The sequence below is a fragment of the Protomyctophum bolini genome (genome assembly GCF_963924005.1).
Source record: "Protomyctophum bolini genome assembly, chromosome: 14".
Lineage (NCBI taxonomy): Eukaryota > Metazoa > Chordata > Actinopteri > Myctophiformes > Myctophidae > Protomyctophum > Protomyctophum bolini.
In genome coordinates this window covers 30780125-30802601 of record NC_137875.1, presented here as the reverse complement: position 1 = coordinate 30802601, position 22477 = coordinate 30780125, and the positions used below count along the sequence as shown (strand labels likewise).

General features: G+C 44.3%; 1 protein-coding gene across 1 annotated transcript in view; it reads right to left on the bottom strand.

Annotated features, from left to right (window-relative positions):
• Nucleotides 1–21328, bottom strand: part of pcnx2 (pecanex 2) — a gene marked incomplete at both ends in the record, with an annotated part of 40051 nt that extends 18723 nt beyond the window's left edge. Inside the window, 21 exons of the mRNA XM_080782958.1 lie at nt 129–221; nt 325–433; nt 954–1063; nt 1740–1831; nt 2316–2426; nt 2850–3021; nt 3778–3810; nt 4574–4727; nt 7022–7164; nt 8172–8313; nt 8505–8583; nt 9070–9212; nt 10755–10905; nt 11053–11233; nt 11393–11854; nt 12312–12506; nt 13019–13548; nt 15152–15185; nt 15488–15605; nt 17944–18146; nt 21176–21328. Of these exons, the coding sequence (XP_080639084.1) occupies nt 129–221; nt 325–433; nt 954–1063; nt 1740–1831; nt 2316–2426; nt 2850–3021; nt 3778–3810; nt 4574–4727; nt 7022–7164; nt 8172–8313; nt 8505–8583; nt 9070–9212; nt 10755–10905; nt 11053–11233; nt 11393–11854; nt 12312–12506; nt 13019–13548; nt 15152–15185; nt 15488–15605; nt 17944–18146; nt 21176–21328 (3408 nt within the window). The remainder of the gene's footprint in view (nt 1–128; nt 222–324; nt 434–953; nt 1064–1739; nt 1832–2315; nt 2427–2849; nt 3022–3777; nt 3811–4573; nt 4728–7021; nt 7165–8171; nt 8314–8504; nt 8584–9069; nt 9213–10754; nt 10906–11052; nt 11234–11392; nt 11855–12311; nt 12507–13018; nt 13549–15151; nt 15186–15487; nt 15606–17943; nt 18147–21175) is intronic.
• Between the last annotated feature and the right edge of the window lie 1149 nt (nt 21329–22477).

Sequence of the window (22477 nt, the reverse complement as noted above, 5' to 3'; positions counted from 1 at the left end):
GCTAGTTTCCTAGCAATCGGGCGCTGCATTCATGATGTGTGGCATGGACAGGGACGAAAACAATAGAAGTAGTGAATTGATAAATTAACGCTCAGGACGTATGTAATGAATACACAAGCAAGTCTCACCTTGAGAGACAGGAATACCGTACTGGCGGTTAGGGCAAAGGTTAAGATGTATGCGACAGAACACACAACCACATCCGACAGCAAGATCTCCTTCTGTGGATCACAAGAGAAAAAGACAATCAGAATAACTCATAATGTGATTATCCGGTTAATTATTTAAGTATAAATCAGGCCGTGACATTTTAACTTCTACTACCATAGAGTTTTGGAGCTTCTCCGGCAGAGGGTCTTTGATGGCGTCTTCTTCCTCATCCTCTTCCTCGTTCTCCACCAGCGTTGGCATGACCTTCGACTTGATCAGGGATCTGGACAGGAATGGGCATGACAAGCCTCAGTAGTGTGTGTGTGTGTGTGTGTGTGTGTGTGTGTGTGTGTGTGTGTGTGTGAGGATCCATGCCTCTGCTTTTGATACCTCTGGTGATTAATCTATATTGTCATTTTTTTTACCATATAATATTATATATTGCCCCTCGCCCCACACACATCTCTAGATGCTGTGTAGGCCTTATTTTCATCCATGCGTGCATCAGGTCCTCTAGTAGTCCGGCAGCTGGAGGTGTGGAGTGGGAAATTTGGTATATAGTTTTTTTGGCCCAAAACCAAAATATATATAATATCTACATGTATAAACATACATTCATAAATCCATCTGCTGACGGGCTGTCAGGTATTGAGCACGTTTTTATAGGGGTTTATATGTGACCATTTCCCACTTTAAACAAAATAACCCTATTGGCTGCCGGACTATAGATTTTACCATCCAGTTCTTACATGTTAAAAACAGGGGACAATGTAGTAGGAGGCCACACGGCTTTGGAGACTTACAGAAGTACTGAGGGATCACTGCTCTGTCGACTGAGGTGGTAGGAGAAAACCACCAGGAGGCCACAGAAACCAGAGAATAGTGCTGGGGTGTGCTGCTCATCCCATGGCTCCTGAACACACGCATGCATGTGCACACACACACACACACACACACACACACACACACACACACACTTCTATAAGTAAGACCATGTACAATTTGAAAGGGCATGAGATCCAAAATATTTTATGTGCACAGATCAGATATACAGCTCTTGCTCGTGATAGGGAGGAAACATGTCCATATGCATGTTGCTTGTTGCTTTTTTTTTAACTCAATCTAAAAGGCCAAGGCCAGGTCTTTGCCACGGGCACATGTGTCGGTGTATGGACATATTGATGACCCTAGCATCATTATAAATGTGTCGGTGTATGGATATATTGATGTATTGATGCAGATTGTAAACATGCTTCAGTGAGAGAACGGTGTGTGGTGAAAGAAGGAGAGAAGCACAGAGACTGGACGCTGGTCTCTGCCAGCTTGTTTGTTCTGTACTGTGGAGTATACTGTTAAACTCTGCTCTCTGCTCATTTATTTAGAAAAACATTGAATTCTTGAGAGGTTCCGCTCTCATGTCGTTCCACTGTGTCCCCATATAGTCAATTCTGCAACCCCACTTAGTTCCACCATGAGTTCTCTGGCTCTGTGTTATTTATAAATGAACTGTGGGTTCAAACGCTATTTCTAACACGAATTCTACTCAACACACAGAGGAGAAGAGAGGAGAGGAGATACACACACTGTACCTTGAGTGCACCAAAGCAGAAGCCATAAAGAAGAGTCAAGGCAATCAGACTGCGGAGGATGCTGTACACGGCAGAGTGGAGACCCGTTGCAGCTGAGACACACAGACACACGCCCATGCAAGCATGTGCACGCACGCACGCACGCACACACACACACACACACACACACACACACACACACAGTAATTTAACCCATTAAAATCGGGAAAGCGTGTCATTTCAGATTTTAGTGTTGGCTATTCAAAAATAATAGCAGAAAATAGCAGATATACAAGCTCACCGGGCATCACTTCATGCCGTGCTGCGAGCTTGAACATCTGCTATTTTTTTTTAAGTCTTGAAAGTGTTTGAAAAATGTTACATTTTGACATTTTGAATTACAAAAAAGAATACTGATTTAGAAGGCATTTGTAGAATCTGCCATGTCTTAATGGGTTAAGACTTTCAGAAAGAAAGAAAGAAAGAAAGAAAGAAAGAAAGAAAGAAAGAAAGATGTGTAATTTCATATTTTTGTGTTGACTATTCAAGAATAGCAGAAATACAAGCTCACAGCCAGCTTGTACATGTGCCATGTACCTGTCCCACCAAAGAAGTGTATGTCTATCTGTTCCAGGAGGTAGATGGTGAATGTGTTGATCTGAGGGAACAGGCCCACCAGGAAGGTGACAGGGAAGCAGTAGGTAAAACCTGTCACACACACACACACACACACACACACACACACACACACGCACACACACACACACACACACGCACACACGCACGCACGCACGCACGCACGCACACACACAGACCGGGCCACCACAGGGCCAACTGTAAGTACCATAAGTACACTAAAGCATGTGTCATTTTAAAAAGCAGATATACAGTACAAGCTCGTAAGCTGCAAGCTTGTACATCTGCTATTTTTAATCATTACAACTACTGATTTAGAAGGCATATACATTTTCCCATGTCCAGAGTCGTTTTGAATGAACTAGTAGATAGATAGATCTTTATTTGTCATTGCAACGTGTACAACGAGTGTGTGTGCGTGTCATCAATATGGACGTGTGTGTGTATGTGTGTGCGACTGTACGTGCGTGTGTGTGCCTGGGAGTATACCCGTACCCACTAGCAGGTCTCGCAGGAAGTGCAGGGCGTCGTGGAACACGACCGTGACTCCGTACAGGGTGGAGACGGGCAGGTCCTTCCGTCTCAGCAGCTGCTCCAGCAGCCAGATCAGACCGCAGAAGATGCAGAAGTACGCTGCGCGGCTGTACGCCACCAGCTGGTTGTGGCCCTGCACAAACACAGTAGTGTGTACAGTATATATATTAGCCCATTCTGACCTGAGATCAGATCCATACGAGGTTTCCACTGGACACACACTGGTCTGATTAACCCATTCTGACCTGAGATCAGATTTAAAAAAAATGTCAGTCGTTCTTTGATTTTTCAAAAATAGCAGACCTACAAGCTCGTAGCGCGCCACTCGGTGGCGCGCTATGAGCTTGTAGATCTGCTATTTTTCAATAGCTAAAGCATAACATCATGCCAACACCAAAATGGGTTCCCGGTCAGAATGGGTTAGTATAGACGCTCTTAATCCAGAGCCATTTACAGTAAGCAAGAACAACATATGGTAATACATCACATGCATAGAAACAGTATTCTATGATCATAAGTAAACCAAGAATCTAAATTAAGGCTTTAGCCTTTGCATACGAGCGCGCACGTGCACGCACGCACCTGATCACCATCTCTCCATTTCTTTGGTAAACAGAAAATGTTTATTTCAGTTCGGTTAACAATTACATCGAATCAGGTATAGCCCACAAAGATAATTTATCAGCCTCAATTTTTATAATGTCCCACTTTCAATTGACTTGAAATGCTGTATTTGGGCATGAGTTCTCTTGTCTCCTAATTGGATTAAATTTGTATCCCAAGCTGAAAATGTATTTTTGTGATTGCTAAGAGGCTATAGAGAGATTTATTGTTGATTGTTAAGGAACAATAAACCCGCTCAGAACAGTGTCAGCTAAATCAAACTCACGTGTGTTGGAGATGCAGCATCTGGCTGAACACTCTGGAAAATAAGACACACAAACAAAATATTCCATCACCATTTGCAGGCAAACATATTAGCATTAGCATTAGTCAACACCTGACATGTATTTGCTGGCAACTGGAGAGAGTGAATGAATGGAGAGCACTTCATTTATACTGTATTGTATCTCTGAGGAGCATTCTACTTTTAAAGGGCAATTCACACTGAGCACTATATAACTATAAAAATATAGTTTTAAAAATCGGTCTTAAGTCAAGTGGATGGCAGAGTTCACACTGACTATAAAGAAAATACAATGGTGAACAGTATAGTTTAGTGTTATAGCGCTCAGTGTGAATGGCACTTACGTGATACATCCAAGTGATCAAGTTTTTGTTGACTTGCCCATGCATATGCCATTGCCTTGGCACATGCATGGGCTTTTTTAACTGTATGGATTTGCATCAATCATTTTTGGATTAGATTTGATTGGTCAAAGTGGAACTAAGTTGCATAACATTTCCCCTGAGAACTAAACAATTTGATGGCACTGGTCCCAACTTAGTCAGGTCAGGTGTAGGTAACATAACATCACAGTCGGGTGGAAACCTTGTATGTCCAAAACCATTATTTTTAACTGAATCTTTTTTTTAAACATAAATCTTCTCTCCTGGGGGTCCATGGCACAAAACATTTTCAGATGGGGTTCCAAATGCATCCAACAATTTGCAGGTCCTCGGAATGAAAAGGCTTGAGAACCACTGCGATATGCTGTGACTTCTAATGTATAGCACTGACTTACCTTCAGCAAGGAGTATTGGCAGCTAGCGATGACCAGACAGAACTGGAAGACCCAGTAATCTTTGAAGCAGCCGTGGTTGAGAAGCAGGAAGCCCAAGAAGGAAACCAGGAAGGCCATGAAGACAGCCACCAAGTTCTCCAGAACATCCTTGTTCCTAAACAACACAACCCGAAACAAGCTCATTATACACAGAGCGGCGCTGAGAGTTTATTTTGCGCTCGCGACTTCATGTGGCGTTATTATCTGCCTGCTGAGAGCTGAAACGTTCTCAACTGGGGCGTTTGGGAGCATTTTAAGGCGAGCGCCATGGCGTTTTCAGCCAGGAAAAAATGCCTCTACGGAAATGGCCCCAGTCTTGATCAGGGACACTTCCACACACAGATATTGGCAGGCCAGAACCTTTCTGATTGCCAGATTGCCTCTCTAGTCTCTACCAACTCAGCTCATCAGAAAACCATCCCAGCCCCTGCAGCCGGGGCGTTTGATGGAGGGGAAAGGAACTGGTTGGAATAACGTGTTCCTTCCACGCTCTACGTCCAACCAGGGAAACTCTCCTCTGTCAGGTGTAAAGGAGCGACTTGGACACTCATGCATGAAGGAAGCATGAGTTCAAGTCCGTTGCTCTCCCCAGGTTGGCGGAGCGTGTGTAGAGCCCAGGATCACAGTAGATAATTGACAGAGGTGAAAAATGAGTTACAAAATCGTGGGAAAAATTTAGAAAACAAGAAAACCATCCCAGTAGGCTATTATAAAAAATGGCAATGAGTGTTGAAGTATAAAATATGTGCAGTATACATACAGCTGCATATAATACAACTTTAGACAACACTGATTTTACTTTGATCTTAGTTGAGAAAAATAAAGGGTATCTCCGCACACTCAGATCTGCGCACAATCAAAGTATTTATTTTGCATTACTTTGATCTTAGATGCTAAATAGTAATAGTGTGAAGTTTCATTCAAATCGGACCCCAAATGAAGACGATAAACCAACCATACTCCCATAGATGGATACACAATATACCTCTGTAGTGTATTGCTTATCCAGGGACTACTTTATGTGGCAGACCACTCTGCCTTGTGCTAGGTGCTCTTAGGTCCTGCGCAGCTGCATCGTATACCCTTGATTGATGTGTGTCAGTTCTGGCTTTGACCAGTAAAGTACTATAAACCTGAGCTCCCTTCTCCAGTGAGTTATGTCTTTATTAGTTGTGTTCATAGGCCACATACACAACAAATTGGCGACGAGAATTGAGAACCTGCAGTGTGTTGTTGAAGGACGTTTGCAATACCGGCTTTGGAGTTTGGAGGAAGGAACAGAATGACTTTGAGTGAAGATTAATTGCACAGCCTGCTTGGACATAAACAAAACAAACCAAGGACACGTGAGTGATTTACAAAAAAGATGGCGATGATTGGAACTATGACAGTGGTGCTGAAGACTGGGCAACTTATATTGAGAGAGTGGAGTTATATTGTACTGCTAACGACATTGCTGCTGCCAAGACGTCTGCTAAATGCCTAAATTGTAAATTGTAAATTGTAAGACAGCCAGTGTGTTACTCAGTGTAATGGGAGCCAAGACATATGGGCTGCTACGGAGCTTGTTAACCCCAGAAAAGCCAGCTTTTCAACGTTTGCGGAAATTGTAGAGACTTTGAAACAGCATTTGAACCCCAAACCACTGGTCATAACTGAAAGATTTAAATTTGCATCTTTTAGGTTTGCATGGCTGTTAAGCAATACATCCACTAGAGGGCAGTTCTGAGTCAAAGGTTTTTCATCAGCAAACATGGTGATGGTTGAGGAGTTTGTAAGGTACTGTTCAGTGTTTCCCTATTCTCACCACCTTGCCTAAATGTCCTCAAGTTATGCCATTTTTATTTAAATAATTATCATGTCTACATCTAGTTGAAGAACTCCTATCACTCCTCCTCCGATCACTGCCCCCACAGTTACTAATGGTACTGCTCCGTTTCATGCATACGCTTTCAGAAAGAAACATGCACAATTTTTCAAAAATAGCAGACCTACAAGCTCGTAGCTATGAGCTTGTAGATCTGCTATTTTTCAATAGCTAAATAATGCTTAGTTAAATTAAACACCGAAACGGGTTCCCGTCCAGAATTGGTTAAATGAAAGAAACATGCACAAAGATGAATTAAATGAAAGAAACATGCACATCTATATCGAGTTTTAATGTTGAGCATGAATTGGTTTTAACCCATTCAAACCGGGAAAACATCTGTGTCATTTTAGATTTTTGCATTGGGATATTCAAAAATAGCGGATACACAATGTGCTATTTTGAGAACTACTGATTTCGAAGGCATTTGTAGACTCGGCCTCCGGTCTTCCAGTAATTGGTTAAAGCACGCTAACAAAATCATTTTAAAGGACGGAGCCAGACGTAGTATCCTAGAAAGGTACAGTAAAACAGATGCAGACCTGTCCAAAAGGGCGAGCAGGGTGAGTCGGTCGTACAGGATGTTAATCCATTTCCCAGGAAACAGTTTCAGTTTGTAGTAGAGTTTCCTCGTCGGTTTCTCCTGGGTCGAAGTCTCCGACGACTCATCCATAGAGTCCTCCTCCTGGCAAAACACACAGACGTACACATTTAAATGTTTACTTAATCAATTCTGGATGAGGAGATTGACAACATGACAGAGAGGATGATAACTGTTCAGCCCAAGGGTTGATAAGGCAGTAGCTAATCTGTTAAAGTGCCACTGCACGCTGAACTGTGAATGACCTCGCTGTGGAAAGTACATGGTTGCTGTGTTGATGTTTTGTTTTGTTTTTCCTTGTTGTCTGTGTTACTAAATAAGCTTACATACAGTACAACAAGTAGTAAGAGTCCTCAGCACCACTGCTGCGGGCTGCAGAACTGAGTCATGGCTTGGTATAGACAGTTAGTCTCGTTTATCTGGAGAAAGAGACAAATTCACAACAAGCATTTGGCCTTGCTTGCTCTACACTGCTGTCACACAAGACTAATGGTTTACCATCTGGAGTCAGGGGCAAATATAATGGAATACAATGCAATAGAATATAGAGGAGAGGAGAGGAGAGGAGAGGAGAGGAGAGGAGAGGAGAGGAGAGGAGAGGAGAGGAGAGGAGAGGAGAGGAGAGGAGAGGAGAGGAGAGGAGAGGAGAGGAGAGGAGAGGAGAGGAGAGGAGAGGAATCAATAGAGGATGAGATGAGACTGAGCATCTAGAACAGGAAAAGCAGACATAGACAATTTTAACATTGGGTCGGGACCCATTTTATTTTCCTACATTTTCCTACTTTTCCTAAAAACTTTCCAGACAAACGGGGATCCATCTTGCGCCACCCTTATCCTTATTTGACTGATACCATATTTGACAGCCCGAAACTTAAGGCCCGGCCCTACCTGGGCTCTCATCAAACCCTGTACACTCAAGACACTGCCCCCGCTGCCACCCTTAGATCTCCATATATGGAGTTGACCTGTTCTGACATTCCATTATGTTGATCTGACCTCATCGAACCCTGTACACTCAAGACCCGCTCCATATATGGCCAGTACAGAATTCATTCCATATATACAGTATATACTGTATATACACTGTGTACCTGGAAGATCTCAGGGTGTGTTCTGCGGGGGCGCAGTCTGTGAGCAGGGATGATACGCCGCTGAAAGGGACAGTCAGAGTGACCTCCCGCCAGGCCGCCGCCTTCCTGACACTCTGAGTTGGACGAAGTTGACAGCAAGTCACTGGGGAGACACACACACACACACACACACACACACACACACACACACACAGGCAGGCATGTCAGTTTATGTAAACACATGGACTAAACCTTATTGACAAAGCATGTCAAGTGAAGTGAATGGAGTCATGCATGAGGGCTGAGGGCAGTATGAAAAGGACAGACATAACGAGGAAGCCAGAACATCAGTACCACATGTTGCCTGTGATGAGTTCAGCTCCGAGGGGCAGGTTAAGAGCTCTCTCTGCATACAGCTTACGTGGCCGGTCTCCTGGTGACACAAGCACAACACGCGACGTCCATTATACACACACAAACGCTACAGGCGTTGAGCGGTTTAGTCAATACGTGCATATTACATATTGATCAAATCACTTAGAAAAACAGCAGAACAAAAACGCTGCATTGGTTTGAGCAACATCAGTGCTAAACTGAATTTGCCAGCCTTTTGAGAAAAAGAAAAAAATTACAAATGAAAAACAGCTGTACATAATGGCATATAATGTGTCAGGTAGTTCTTTTTTTTTAAGATATATATTTTTGGCCTTTTCTGTCTTTTATTGATAGAGATAGTAGACTGACAGGAAACGGGGAGAGAGAGAGAGATGTGGAATCGATTGGGACCGGGAGTCAAACCCACGACACGCTGTCAGGTGTCATTACTATAGCAGCCTTTAAGTGCCCAGGTGGCTATGGCCACGTGCCAGAGAGTTCTAACTATTACAGTGTTTTGCAACAGCATACATGCGTGACTCACTGTGTACGGTGTGGAAGGTGTAAGCATCTTCTTTGTTGGTGGCCTCTGGCCTGCAGATGACCTGAAGCATGGAGCTCTCAGACTGAGACGTCTGCGAGGGTAAGGAGTCGTAGTCGGGGTCCTTCTCTCTGTCTGTCTGTGGGCTAGGGGAAGAGACACAATAGGAGACAGTGTCTGTGGGCTAGGGGAAGAGACACAATTCAATTCAAAGGGCTTTATTGGCATGAGAAAACATACGTTTACATTGCCAAAGCAGAAAGAACAATACAACGATACAGCAATACAATCAGAACAAAAATTATGTACTTTCAGGAAGGTCAGAATCTTCAATAGATCAACTTCTGTGTACCAAGATCACTTGATGCAGGTATAGTGCAGGAATATACACAATGATTAGTCTTTAGGGTGGTTGTGTTCCATTTGATATCCTTCTCCTATCACAGCAACTCACAAATCTTGCTGCTGTGTTTGCACATTGTTGTACTTCGCCCAGCAGATATGGGAGTTTTTTATATGGTCATGTTTTCAAAATCTCCGTGTGTGGTTGTAATCTGTGGGAAGTATGTGTCTCTGATGTCTTGGTACAATGGACAGATGGTTAGGAAGTGTAGCTCGGTTTCCACTTCGTTTAGTGTGCAGTGGGTGCATAGTCTGTCTTCTCTCGGGATACAGGTCTGCCTATGACGGCCTTTCTCGATCGCGAGACTGTGCTCACTGAGTCTGTACCTAGTTAAGATTTTTCTTTGTTTTGGGTCGGTCACGGTGCTCAGGTATTCTGCCACTGTGTATTCTCTGTTTAGGGCCAGATAGCATTCTAGTTTACTCTGCTTTTGTGTTGCTTCTTTCCAATGTGTCAGATAGTTTTCCCTTTGCTGTTTTATAATTTGGTTTAGTCCATTGCGTTTTCTATCTCGTGGCTCTGTTTGTGTTTGTGCCCGGAGTTCCAGGGCCAGCTGGCTGAGGGGGCATCTCTCTAGAGTTTCACTGTGTGTGAGTGCCTTGTTATGGAGTGCATCTAGGTCACTTTCTTTTAGGTGGTTGTAGAACTTAAGTGCTCTCTTTTTTATTTTGATTATGAGTGGGTATCGTCCTAATTCTGCCCTGCATGCATTATTTGGTGTTTTTCGCTGGGTACAGAGAATGGATTTGCAGAATTCTGTGTGTAGGGTCTCGGTTTGGTGTTTATCCCATTTTTCCAGGTCATGGTTTGCTAATGGTCCCCAGATCTCGCAACCATAGAGGGAAATTGGTTCTATCACCGAGTCCAGTATTTTAAGCCAGGTTTTAATTGGGATGTCTATTTTGATGTTTCTTTTGATGGCATAGAATGCCCTTCTTGCCTTGTCTCTCAGGTCCTTTACAGCTTGGTTGTAGTTCCCTGTGCTGCTGATGTTTAGGCCAAGGTAGGTATAGTTTTTAGTTTGTTCTAGTGGGATTGTATTTAGGAAAAATTGGTGTTTTTTCAGTAATTTCATGAAGAAATAAAATAAAAATAAATAAAAGAAATTAGAAAATAAATGTTCAGGTAGTAGTGAAAATAGACGCTGCACCAAGCAACACGTTGTGAGCTTGTATATCTGCTATTTTCACTAGTTGGGGTCCCAGCCTAAAAGGTTTGGGAACCACTGCAGTAGAACGCTGGAACCCTGACCTGGGCTGCCTCTTCTGGCCTATACTATACATACCTGTCGGGGGAGACTATAGGGATCCGTGTGGGAGCGATGCTCTGCAGCGGTTCAGTAGCCAGGCTGTTGGGCGGGTTGGGTCTCTCAGGCCGACTGTCCGTGTTTGCGTCCGTAGTTGCCTCATCGTGTCTTGGGGTCGCACTCGGCTCCTCTGGGAGCAGATGAAGTGATAACAGTTTTGGTTGTATATAAGTTCTAACTCTGCAACACATTCACCACAGCTATAGAATTAAAATAGAACGGAAGTGAAGTTGACTCTTTGGACTCCATCACTGACCTCCCAGCTGCTGTCACTCACCTTTCTCTCCAGCTCCTCCTGCTTCCCCTTTGCTCGCTGGCTCCTCCTCTTCCTGTGTACTTTCCCCGCCCCCTCTGGTGCTGAGTGAGCCGAGCAGAGACACAAACTCCAGGAAACTGGACTCGTTGGGTATCTGCCCCTCCTTGGCCTCCAGGTCTGACTTGGAACTAGTCATGGTTGTCTGGTGGATAGACAGACAGATTATAGATAAATGGTGGATGGATGGATGGATGGACGGAGATGGGCTGTCAGACAGTTGCAGACAAAAAGATTTTCTTAATTTCTCCTCAAAAGGTCAATGAAACCACCTATCAATGAGCTATATTTAGTGCTGACATACTGTGTTGTGGGAGCGGTCCGACAGCAGGACAGCGTCCTTCCCACTGTCCATGCTGAGCCCTCGAATGTGAGCTCGGCCGCCCGGCCCGTATCGACACGATGCCGGTGGCAACCGCAGCAAACCCTCCGAGTCAAGATCGGGCGGATCCGAGTCGTCGGGGTGAGATTGGACGTCGATGCCCGATGAGCTAGTGTCATTGGTCAGCTGTGTGCTGAAGTGATCCGTATTCTCCAGGTCGGGACACTCGAGCGCGGTTGACTCGGAGCTGTTGGTCTCCCCGCGTACCTGGAGGTCTTCGTTCTGGTCGGTCTGTTTTGGGGTGGGGTCGTCCTCTGACGCAGCCCCCTGCTCACCCTCCACCGGCTCCTCTCCGCCCTCCTCCCGCTCCTCTCTCTCCTCTTCGGGGGAGTCAAAGGTAATAACCGGGATCTTGATGTGACATTCTCCAGACCCCAACTGAGCCTGCTGGGACACACACACACACACACACACATCCTGATCACACACCGCCACGCCATGGCGCTTTCACATAACACCGCTGTCGCACAGAAACCTGTACAGTATGTCCAAAAGCGTTACTTTTCTGGAAATGGAAAAATAACCCGTGTTTTAATGGATCCAATGTAGTTATTATTTAGTCAAAATACCTTTGGTCAAATATTTATAAACCCTGCAGACAGACAATTTCACTTTCACTTTTGACGGTAGAGAAAAATCGATCTCATGCGATGCTTTGTGAGCTTGTAGATCGGCTATTTTCACTACTTTTGCATGACACTCTTGTATGACGAAGTACGGCATTAATTTACGAATAAAACGTTAAACGTTATAAAATTATTTTCCAGGGGGTCCCAAAATACAGTACACACACACACACACACACACACACACACACACAAAGTGGTGCGTGTGGTCCTACCTGTGCATTCTCCAGGAGACTCTGCTTAACACTCTCCTCCAGCTGAGCGGCGGTCAGAGGGTCACAGCTCATGGTGATGATGATCTTAACCGTGTCGGTGTCATCTAGGCGAGTCATCATCACCGGCCCAGGACCCAAACTGTCCACCAAGACGACGGCGATCTCATCGGAGCAGTAGGTCTCTTCTAGCTGAGCCTGCAATTATATTATATATGTACTGTAGGCCTACTGTAGTCGAAAATAAGAGTAGGTGACAGAAATAGCTATGCATAATCTAGTCTTGTGTACTATAGCAACATGATCATAGATCTCCACCTGCAAATTAGTAAGCCGAGATCTGTTATCATCTGGCTGACTGTCTGTTTGACTATTTATAATAAAATCTAAAATCATTTACCATAAAATGATACTGATAGTTTGAGCTATAGATGGTGATTGATTGAACAGTCACACATTAAAAGAGTGATTGAATAATAATAATAATATGCAGTAAGACGCCTGAGGGGGACCTCGACCTCGCCGAGGTCGGGCGCTGGCGCTTGCATGGGGGGTCAGATCGACATAATATGGAATGAATTCTGTACAAGCATCTCTAAGCTATAATCTCAAATCGTATAAATGGTATCGGGTCCAGACTCCAAACTACTGTAGAGCCGCAAACAAGGATGACTTCTGTAATGCACTTCTCACTTCTAACTTGTACTTACTGTAGATTGTACCTGCGTAGGAGGCTGGGGTGCTTTGACAGGACTGTCTTGGTATTCCTGGAGGTTCTCCAGTGAGTTGTTGTTGTTGGGGTCCGAGGGCTCCTTCTCCCCGTCACTCTGCTCCCCACTCTCCCCTTCGCTCCCCTTAGATAGAGGCAGACCTTCGTCTGCCACCTCCCCGTCCTCAGCGTCTTTCTCAACTGATCTCTCCTGTTGTTGTGAGTCATTCTCAGTTCTCCTGTCCTGCTCCCTGTCGGGATCTGTCAGAGAGCTCTGGATGCACATGTCTTCTTCTCTCCCACCCCCGGACCCACTTCCAGTCCTCTCAACATCTTTTTGTCCAGTCCCTGCTGCTGATCCAGGCCTCGGCTCCTCTCCCCCAGCAGCCCGAGACGAAGGCCTCTGCTGGGCCTGCAGCAGTGGGGCGGCCTGGTCTGGGTTGGGGCTGGAAAGGTCCTCTGGTGAGAGCTCTTGATTGGGATGGAGATCTTCCTCTGCCTGTTTCTCCTCTGTGGCATTGTCATGCTCCCCTAGAACGAAATGGAAAGTGGGCTCATTGATTGATTGATTGATAATTGTATTAGACAATAAAATGCAAACAGTACAGGGGTACAGTCAAGCACAAATGGTCCAAAAGGATAGTACCGAAGAAAGACCTTGCTGTCTTGTTTACATTCGGGTCCCATACATTCATTCATAACACAAAATGACATCAGAAATGATATATCTCAAACATAATTAAATCTGGGTACATGTTGGAATAGAAATAAATTGGGAAAACAAAGGGTAAAGAGGTGGGGCAATCACATCCCTTTGACCTGATGACAGTGACAGGTGAATTCACACCTTTTTTTTAAAGGAAACCAGTGATTTGCTTGTTTTGAAGGAAAGGGGCAGGGTATTCCACACATGAGTGGCAGTGCTGTGGAAGGTGGATTTACCGATATTTGTTCTAAAAATGGATGGCACCAGATCATTATTCACACTCCCTCTAGTGTTATGTCTACTAACGTGCCTAATATTTGACAGTGCATTTTCTAATAATTCCTTTACGGTTAAGATATATTCGCCACAAAAATCTCCCCAGTGCAATAAAATAAATCACCAACTGCCACAAACTCCACTACGGAAGAGCATGTTGATACATTATGCATCCATCTGATGCACTGCACTACAGTGACTATAGACATCGGCTCCTTCCATTAGCTGACTGCTTTGACAAATCACCGGTGCATGAGGTCATAGATTTACAGGAAGCACTCGACTGGTCTGGCTGTGAGGCTGACTGTTCTGGTTGTCTGGCTGTTCTGGATGACTGTCTGTCTGGCATTCTGCCTGTTTGGCTAGCTGGCTGGCTGGCCACCTGGCTAACAGGTTGACAGGCATTCTGGCTAATTTGGCTGCTGGTTGGGTGCTTGTCTGAGCATATTTGTAACCGTGATGTGTTAGCAGAATTGGAAGTGCTCAATCTACATTGTCCGATTATTTCTCCTGTGCATTAGAGAAGTGGAACAGAGCGGGCCAGATGTCTAACAATGTGCTACATTTCTCCCAAAATGTTTTCACTGACTAGACTTAAATAAATGAATAGAGAACATGCATACATATGCATAAATCATACATATGCATAAAACAACAGTGAAAATAGCAACATTAAAAAAGAAAGGTTTATGCACCCATACTGTATGTCGTTTATAGTCACAAGCATTAGTTTGAGGAAACAGCTAGCAAAACTACCATGGCACAGACATTTCAAACTATGGGTTGTACCCAGCGCTAATTGGCCCACATCACTCCAAATTCCAGATTTCATTTTACAGTGCCGCTTTTATATTCAACTTGATTTATGACCATACCTGTTGTTTACAATTTATGTTTGCGCTTGTTTTATAGTACGACTTCATAACGTCTCTGTTATGAAGTTCAATTGCTTAACCTGAACACTATCGCTGCATATATTCCTGATTCCTGCTGAACAAAACAAGCCTTGCTCACTGGAAGTTTATCCTAGATAAAACTGTGGCACTGTTGATGAGCTAGTGTGTGCTGACATTGCTAAAATACATTATTTAAAAATGATGGTCCATTGTGGACCATGCCACCATTTCATGCAAACTTATGAGACAGCATTACCTTCTGTAGTCAACTTGTCTGTCTTTGGACACTCCTAAATGAAGACAAATCAGGGACATAATATTATCAGGTTTGTGTTAGCTGAAGCAGAGACCATCTTTCACTCAACGTCAATAACAAATGTCTGCAGTGAAAAGTACAATCTACTGTCTGAATGTATGTTCTTACAATGTCCATGTAATGTGTGTATAGTCTTGTGTTCATTGCACAATTGTCTCTTGCGCTGTTGTCACAGGCTCACAGCACCATATGCAGATGCGATCTCTGTGCATGATCATCGTCTTTGGAAAGTGATGAACCTGTCTTTCATAAAATGTTGGTTTGCGGTCCACTCACCGCTCCGATCAGCCCCTGGTCTGTTTCTGTCTGTTTCACGGTAACCTGGATCACTGGACTGGGCCGGTTACGAGCCAACATCGTCATGGCAACACTGTCTGGGACTGTGCTGCTCTTCCTGTGTTGAATATAATAGGAAGCAAGGTGAGAGAGAGAGAGAGAGAGACATGAAAAGGGGATGAAGCACCTAAAATATTTTATTGCATTCTAGAGGGGTCTGGGCATGATGAACGATGAAAATCTAATCAAATCAACTAGCCAGCTTGAACCATGGATTAGAGCATCCTCACCTTCGTCTTCAATGTTTGCATGCTGGGCAAGACCTACAGTACGCTGTAGAGTGCATTGCTGGAATTTGGCGGTAGCAGGATTTTTGGCAGAAGTACTGCTCAAGGAAATTACGTTGACGCTTTACAAATCTGTTTACATTCTCCGTGAATGTATGGATGGATGTTCCGGCCCGACAATCTCTGCCTAAGGTTGTGACCAGGATTTTCTCTTTGCAGATGAGTAAGGCTGGGACCGAGGCTAAATGTTTGTGTTTTCACAATGTTTGTGTGTGCACAAACACATCTCAAAGCTGGACATAGGAGGGGCTATACAGTGCGGGCAAAAGACGGTCTTTCTGTGTTTCGGTTTTAATTCATTTCTGTTCCATCATTCAGGAGATAGAGCCTGTATCAACTGAGTCTGTCAAAGTGTCCAAGTTCCTGCCCACCACTGTGGAGGGGAGACTGGGGTTTTATTCCTCCGGCTTGGCCAAGTTTCCAGTAAACACAATAGTGGGAAGACGGCATGTGTTGCATTACTAGCGAGTAGCGACTCAATTTAGATGGACTCCCCACTGTTAGGTGAAAAGAAGCGGCTCCCCCATGTGCATTGGGTGATTGTGTTTACACATAAACACTCAAAACTTTCCATTCGTTGTCAATGGCATTTAATGATTGTGTTAGGACAACGTTTGTTTATATTACACACACACACACACACACACACACTGACACACACACACACACACACACACACACACACACACACACACACACACACACACACACACTAAAAGCATGAACATAGACGGGGCTAGCACCCCTCAAAAACAAAACTTAATGACACAGACAGGGTGATAAAAGGGGATGTATACTCAACAAGTGGCATTATTCCAAAAGACATGGGGTCTTAATGCAGAAACATCATGGATAAATTCAGGTAATCAGGGATTACCCAGATTATGCCGTTGCACTCCATCTCGCATGCACTGGCATATTTTTATGAAAGATATGAGCATTTGCGCCTGTCGTAGACATGTGCAGAGCAAGTTCAGTCAGGGAACCTCAGTCAGCGTGCCGGCCGTTAATTGGGCCACCGCAGCATCATCCACATGATTCACTCAGCCAATCACAGCTCACCCCATCTCTCATACCGGCTACTTGAACCAGAGGTTTGCATTCCTCTGCCTTCTTGCTTGCCCACTGCTGCTGTATCAGCGTGCTGCTGTCATACAACCTGCGCTCAATTCTGCTTGCTTGCTTGCTGCTGCTTTATTGTATACTGTGCGCTGCTGTATACAAAGTGCTCACCCACCTCCACCCCAGCTACCACCTGTCGTTTTGGATCTACTGTTTTAGGTACGGGGGGATTCAGAGTCCCTATGGTCGGGACTGATGCGCTTGACCTGAGTACCTAAAAAAGCAGATCCAATACATCGCCAAACCATAATAAATATATTGCATTGATTATCTTATATTCAATAAATATATATATTACATCCTCCTTGAGTTGTCTGACTGAACTGCCTAGAAAGCTGCTCTTGGCATCGGGAAGAAAGATACCAGTGCATCACTTATCTCTCTGCATAGTCCCCCGCACAGATGGCCCATGGGAACTCACCATATCTATGGTCTCAAACCAGGAGGAGTAGAGGCACTCTCACTGTGCTTCACCCACTGATTACCAAGATGGATTAGCAGGAACGCTGAAAGGGAGACCGCACTGGAGAGGCACAGGAGAAATGAAGGAGCACATGTCGCTCCACTTGACTATTCCACCTCTAGGCACAGCACAGCCCAGGGCTTATTCCTTGTGTTCAGCCTGAGGACTACACTAAGTAACTCACTCTCAGCCTGGCACAAAGCCTGGATAGCCATCGCATTTATTTAACACTCTTCTAGTCGTGCAGAGCATCAGGGGAACCTTTCCGATTCCCAAATGACAATTCCGCCTCCTTAGCCATAGCTGCCAACACTCATCATGGGAATTAATTGGGAACAACCTTGAACTGAGATTGTTCCGCCTCCATCCATTTTAGGCCCTTAGATAGAGGGGTATAGGTGGTGACACAGGTATGTGTAGCACAGTAGTCCTTCCTGAAGCCCAGAAGCATAATATCTCCTTTGGGAAATGCGCTTTCCCCTTTGGATGAGCAGTACATGTGGTTGGTTGCACATGGTTCTTACCTGATGCCGGCGGACAGGCAAGGATCAGAAGCATTGCTCTTCTTCTCAGGAGCCTTGCTCAGGTCTGACAAGCTGCTTCGTACAACCGCCTCTCCCTGGTCAAACATCAGGTGAAGCCGGTAGTTGGCCAGCTTAATGAGGATGAAGAAGACAGTGATAGAGGTACAGTAGATGCTCAGTGCCATGGTGGTGGGGGGCAGGGCCTTAGAGAGAAAGAGATATAGAGAGAGAAGAGATTAAATCATGTGGATCAGACTTCATGTCAATCTGTGACATCAGTGTCATCTCGTCATTTATCTATGACTATAATTTCAGATTTGGCTTCAGGGCCCCTTTAACTTGTTTCCTGTCTACCTATACATCTCCTGACACACATTATTCAGACTGAAAGCCCTCCCCATGACGGCAGTTTCTGGTATGGGTGTCAAAGCAGCAGTCTTTGGTGATTGGTTCATACCAACCATTCAGAATAGTAGGAAAGCAGATGATGTTGTTGTCAATCATGTGGCTATGGCTAACGAGGTTGCTAACCAAATAAACACAGCCAAAGAGCGCTACTAGCATGCTGTAAACAAAACAAAAACTGTAAATTATGTCGGATGATGATGTTTATAAAATAAAAAACATAATCTTTAAAAGTCGGTGGGGCGAACGGTTCTCGAGTTACGTGCATTACAGACGTACACACGTACAGACAGACTACAGAGACTTGGTACATTTATAGTTAGATATATAGATTTAAAACTTTTGTTGTCTCATACCCAAACATATTGCGGCCAATGCACATTTAAACAGACACAAGTAACCACTTTTGTTATTGCTTGTTTTTGTATTGCTTCATGGGAGATGCATTGAACGATAAAAGGCAAGCTGTCATCTTCAAAGCGGAATGTGTATTCTTTTTTCCACCTCCCACTTTCTCACCTATCCTGGAAGAGGGTGCTATTTTGGGACTAACGTAGCTTCTCTTCATTGGTTGCCTGTGGGTTTCAGAATTGATTTTAAGATTTTACTGATGACTTTTAAAGCTCTGCAAGGCTGCCAGGCCAGGCTCAGAGTGCTGCCTTAGATCCTCAGATGTGGCCCTCTTTGTTCTTAAAACTCTCCTCAAATACTGCAGGCTTTGGAACACACTGCCTGCCATTATAGCCAAAGCTATAATGGCCAAGGCTATAATGGCAGCTATAGTGTCATCTTTGAGGGGCGCTAGCCCCTCCTATGCCCAGCTTTCCGGGTTTGTCTAAACACAAACGTTGAAGATAAAAGTGAGGACGCAAATTGTGATTGGCCAGTGTGTGTGTGTGTGTGTGTGTGTGTGTGTGTGTGTGTGTGTGTGTGTGTGTGTGTGTGTGTGTGTGTGTGCGTGTGTGTGTGTAGTGTCTCCACAAAAATCTCATACTGGTATCTCTGTCTGTCTATCTGTGTGCGACTGTGCCTGCGTGTCTCTCTGAGTACCTTTTATGCCTGTAGGGTTTGTCTCTGTCTCTGTGTCTGTGTACGTTTCATGCCCCTGTGGAGCTCCCTGATGTCATCATACTGATGTCATACAGACTGGCCTCCAAGTGCTATATGAGAATAAGTACTGCACCAGTTCTTTATACTGTAAACCTGTGATGTGACAATAACGCTGATTGTACTATAACAACGGGTACAACAGGTATAGCCTACTCTGACAATGGGTACAACGGGTATTGCATAACTGGAAGGGCATCCGTTCCCAACGGCATTGGCCTAGTATAGTAATAATAATAATATAATAATAATAATAACTAGAATTTCGCCGCCCTTCGGCCTACGTTGCAGCGCAATATGGGAAGAAGGAAATTGCAGGAGTTGACAGACTACACACTTTGTGGCGATGAGAGGTGGTGTGTGTGTGTGGCTGGCTGGCCATCGGAGACGCACACACCCTGGGTAAATAGGATGTGTACTGCACATACACACACACACACACACACACACACACACACACACACACACACACACGTAGGCTGGTGGTCTTGCACAAGAATGTGTTCTTTCATAGAAATGGGTATTGTACTGTAAATATGACAGTTGCATGGATGCAAAGTAGTGCGTGATGTCTGGACAGGCATGCTGTTGGTGTTGTGCATGGTGAGATGTGTGCAAACGGTGTGGTTTGGTAGGAGAAGGCGGACAAAGGATGGGGTGTTGCGCTGGCTATTAGTGTGGCAGGATAATAATAATAATAATAATAATATAATTACCATCAGAGGTGGCAATGTAGCAAAGAAGAAACATCTCATCATATTGTGAGTTTTAACATGGCAGGTGAATTGCTTTCTCCCTCATTTGACATTTGACCGAACAGTTGTCTATGAGATGCATTGTTTATTATTATTGTGTATAACAGCTGTGCAAATAGATATATAAATATATAATACCCTGTAGTATATATGGGTCTGTTCTTTAGATAAAAAAGAGATAGGAAGTTAGGAACATAGGCCTACAGAATGATGAAGTCAGTGAGTCAATCTGTCACAGAAAACAATATCTAATCTCAATGAAATAGGTCAGTGTGTCACTGACACTGTATAGTAGCCTATCCCAGCACTACTACTATTATTTTAGGACAGTGATGAAAACACTCTTCTGACTTCTGCAACGAATAGCAAAAAAAATGCAGGCGGTCACTTTGGTTTTTATCCCAGTGGTGTTGACTATTAAAACACTGACAAAATAATTAACGTCCCGTTCACTCAGGTGCATGGTGTTGTTGCAACATAATAACTTTCCATAATTAGGGCATATGCAATATATCCATGCAATACTAATTATAATGCTGATTTGATTAGACTTATTGCATTGCCGTAAATCGTATGAGTTTGATCTTGGCATGATGATGACGGCATAATGCTGCTGTGTTTATCTTTGTCCGTGCGCCGTGCCAATAACATCCTATGAAGCACGCTGACGCCTTGACTCCACAGAGCAGCCATGCGTTCCATAACTGCATGCGGGGAAATACTGCGACAATGCATTTTATTGCCCCTGTTTTGTAGCCCACATCACCCGTCTACGAGACGATGGCGGGTTAATTAGACAGTTAGCCATGAGGTCTTGTCATCGGACGCTTGGAGGCAGTAGCTATTTATCCATCATCGCCAATGACATGATTGGTATGAAATGCCATGTACTACTGTAGCTATACTCACACCCCCTCCGCGGCCTTGTATATACTGTACGTTGCGTTCCGTATATAAATACTCACCAGATGAAGAGACAGGGGCAGCATTAATAGAAAGATCCACAGATAAAGGTGGCAGGAGTTATTGAATTTGTTCTGGTCCGGGTCGTGGTACCAACCCCCAGTCAGTGATGCCCAGACCCCCTGGCGCAGAGTCTGCACAACCTGGGAACCCATCTCTTCTGTCAGCTCAGCTGAGCTGCGGCGGACGGATGGATGGATGCTGCAAGGCAGGCTACAATGGAACGGTGTCCCTCCCTAGCGCATAGGCTGCTGAGCCTCCATATTGGGGCGAACTAAACCGTTTCTATATCATTCTTTCGCCGCTCTAGGTGTTGTCCTGCCGTCTGATTCCCATACCAATGTCAAATCGTCCATTGCTGCCGTGGTCCTCATCTTGTCCTATTCTCCTCTCTGTGTGTGTCTCTTTCTCGCTGTCTCTACAGATGCGCAGCTCCGCCCCTTTACCCCCCCCCCCCCCCAGTCCTTGTGACCTGTCCCTTTCTACCTGGTGATGGTGAATTATAACGTACTACGTATCGCAGGCTACATTGCACTTATAGAAAAACATGGTTTATAAGGTGATTACTTAAATAGGCCTATTTTTGTTAATTGTAGCGGGTGTGGTATCATCTAGGGCAGGCCTATATCATGTTTGTGTTGTGTTGTTTAGAGAGAGAGAGAGAGAGAGAGAGAGAGAGAGAGAGAGAGAGAGAGAGAGAGAGAGAGAGAATCGTGGTCGTGGATGTCATTATGTAGCCGACTTATATACATTTGGTGCTTATGCTTAAATATGCAAATTATGTGTGCGGGAGAGATCAATTTTATCGACACAAAGAAGACTACAATGTATTTATTTGGGAATATGACAATAGCTACAAAAGCGCACTGAAAATAAATTGAGAGAGTCAGAGAGATACATTGAGGCAGAGAGGGGGGGGGGGGCGGATTGTGCAATTTGTGCGTGTTATTATAATAAGCTGTACAATTTCCATAATATTCCTGAAGGCGCGCTCTCCTCACCACATTCCATTGGAGGCTCCTCCCTCCTCGGAGGATGTTTCACATGGACCAGAAGCCACCAATCAGCGGCCACCATAGACAGACCCCAGGACCACATAGGGTAATTATTTTTCCTTTAATAATAAATGTAAGGCAATTCTCTACCTACGTTGCACACTTTATAATTTTATATCATAAGACATAAGTATAGCTGTTTTCCATTTGTTTTGCAGATGGGTTCACATATTCTATCATATATACATTTGAGATGATGATTTCATTGCAATGCTCAGCATAGTTTACTAGAAATGCACTCAGTCGAGG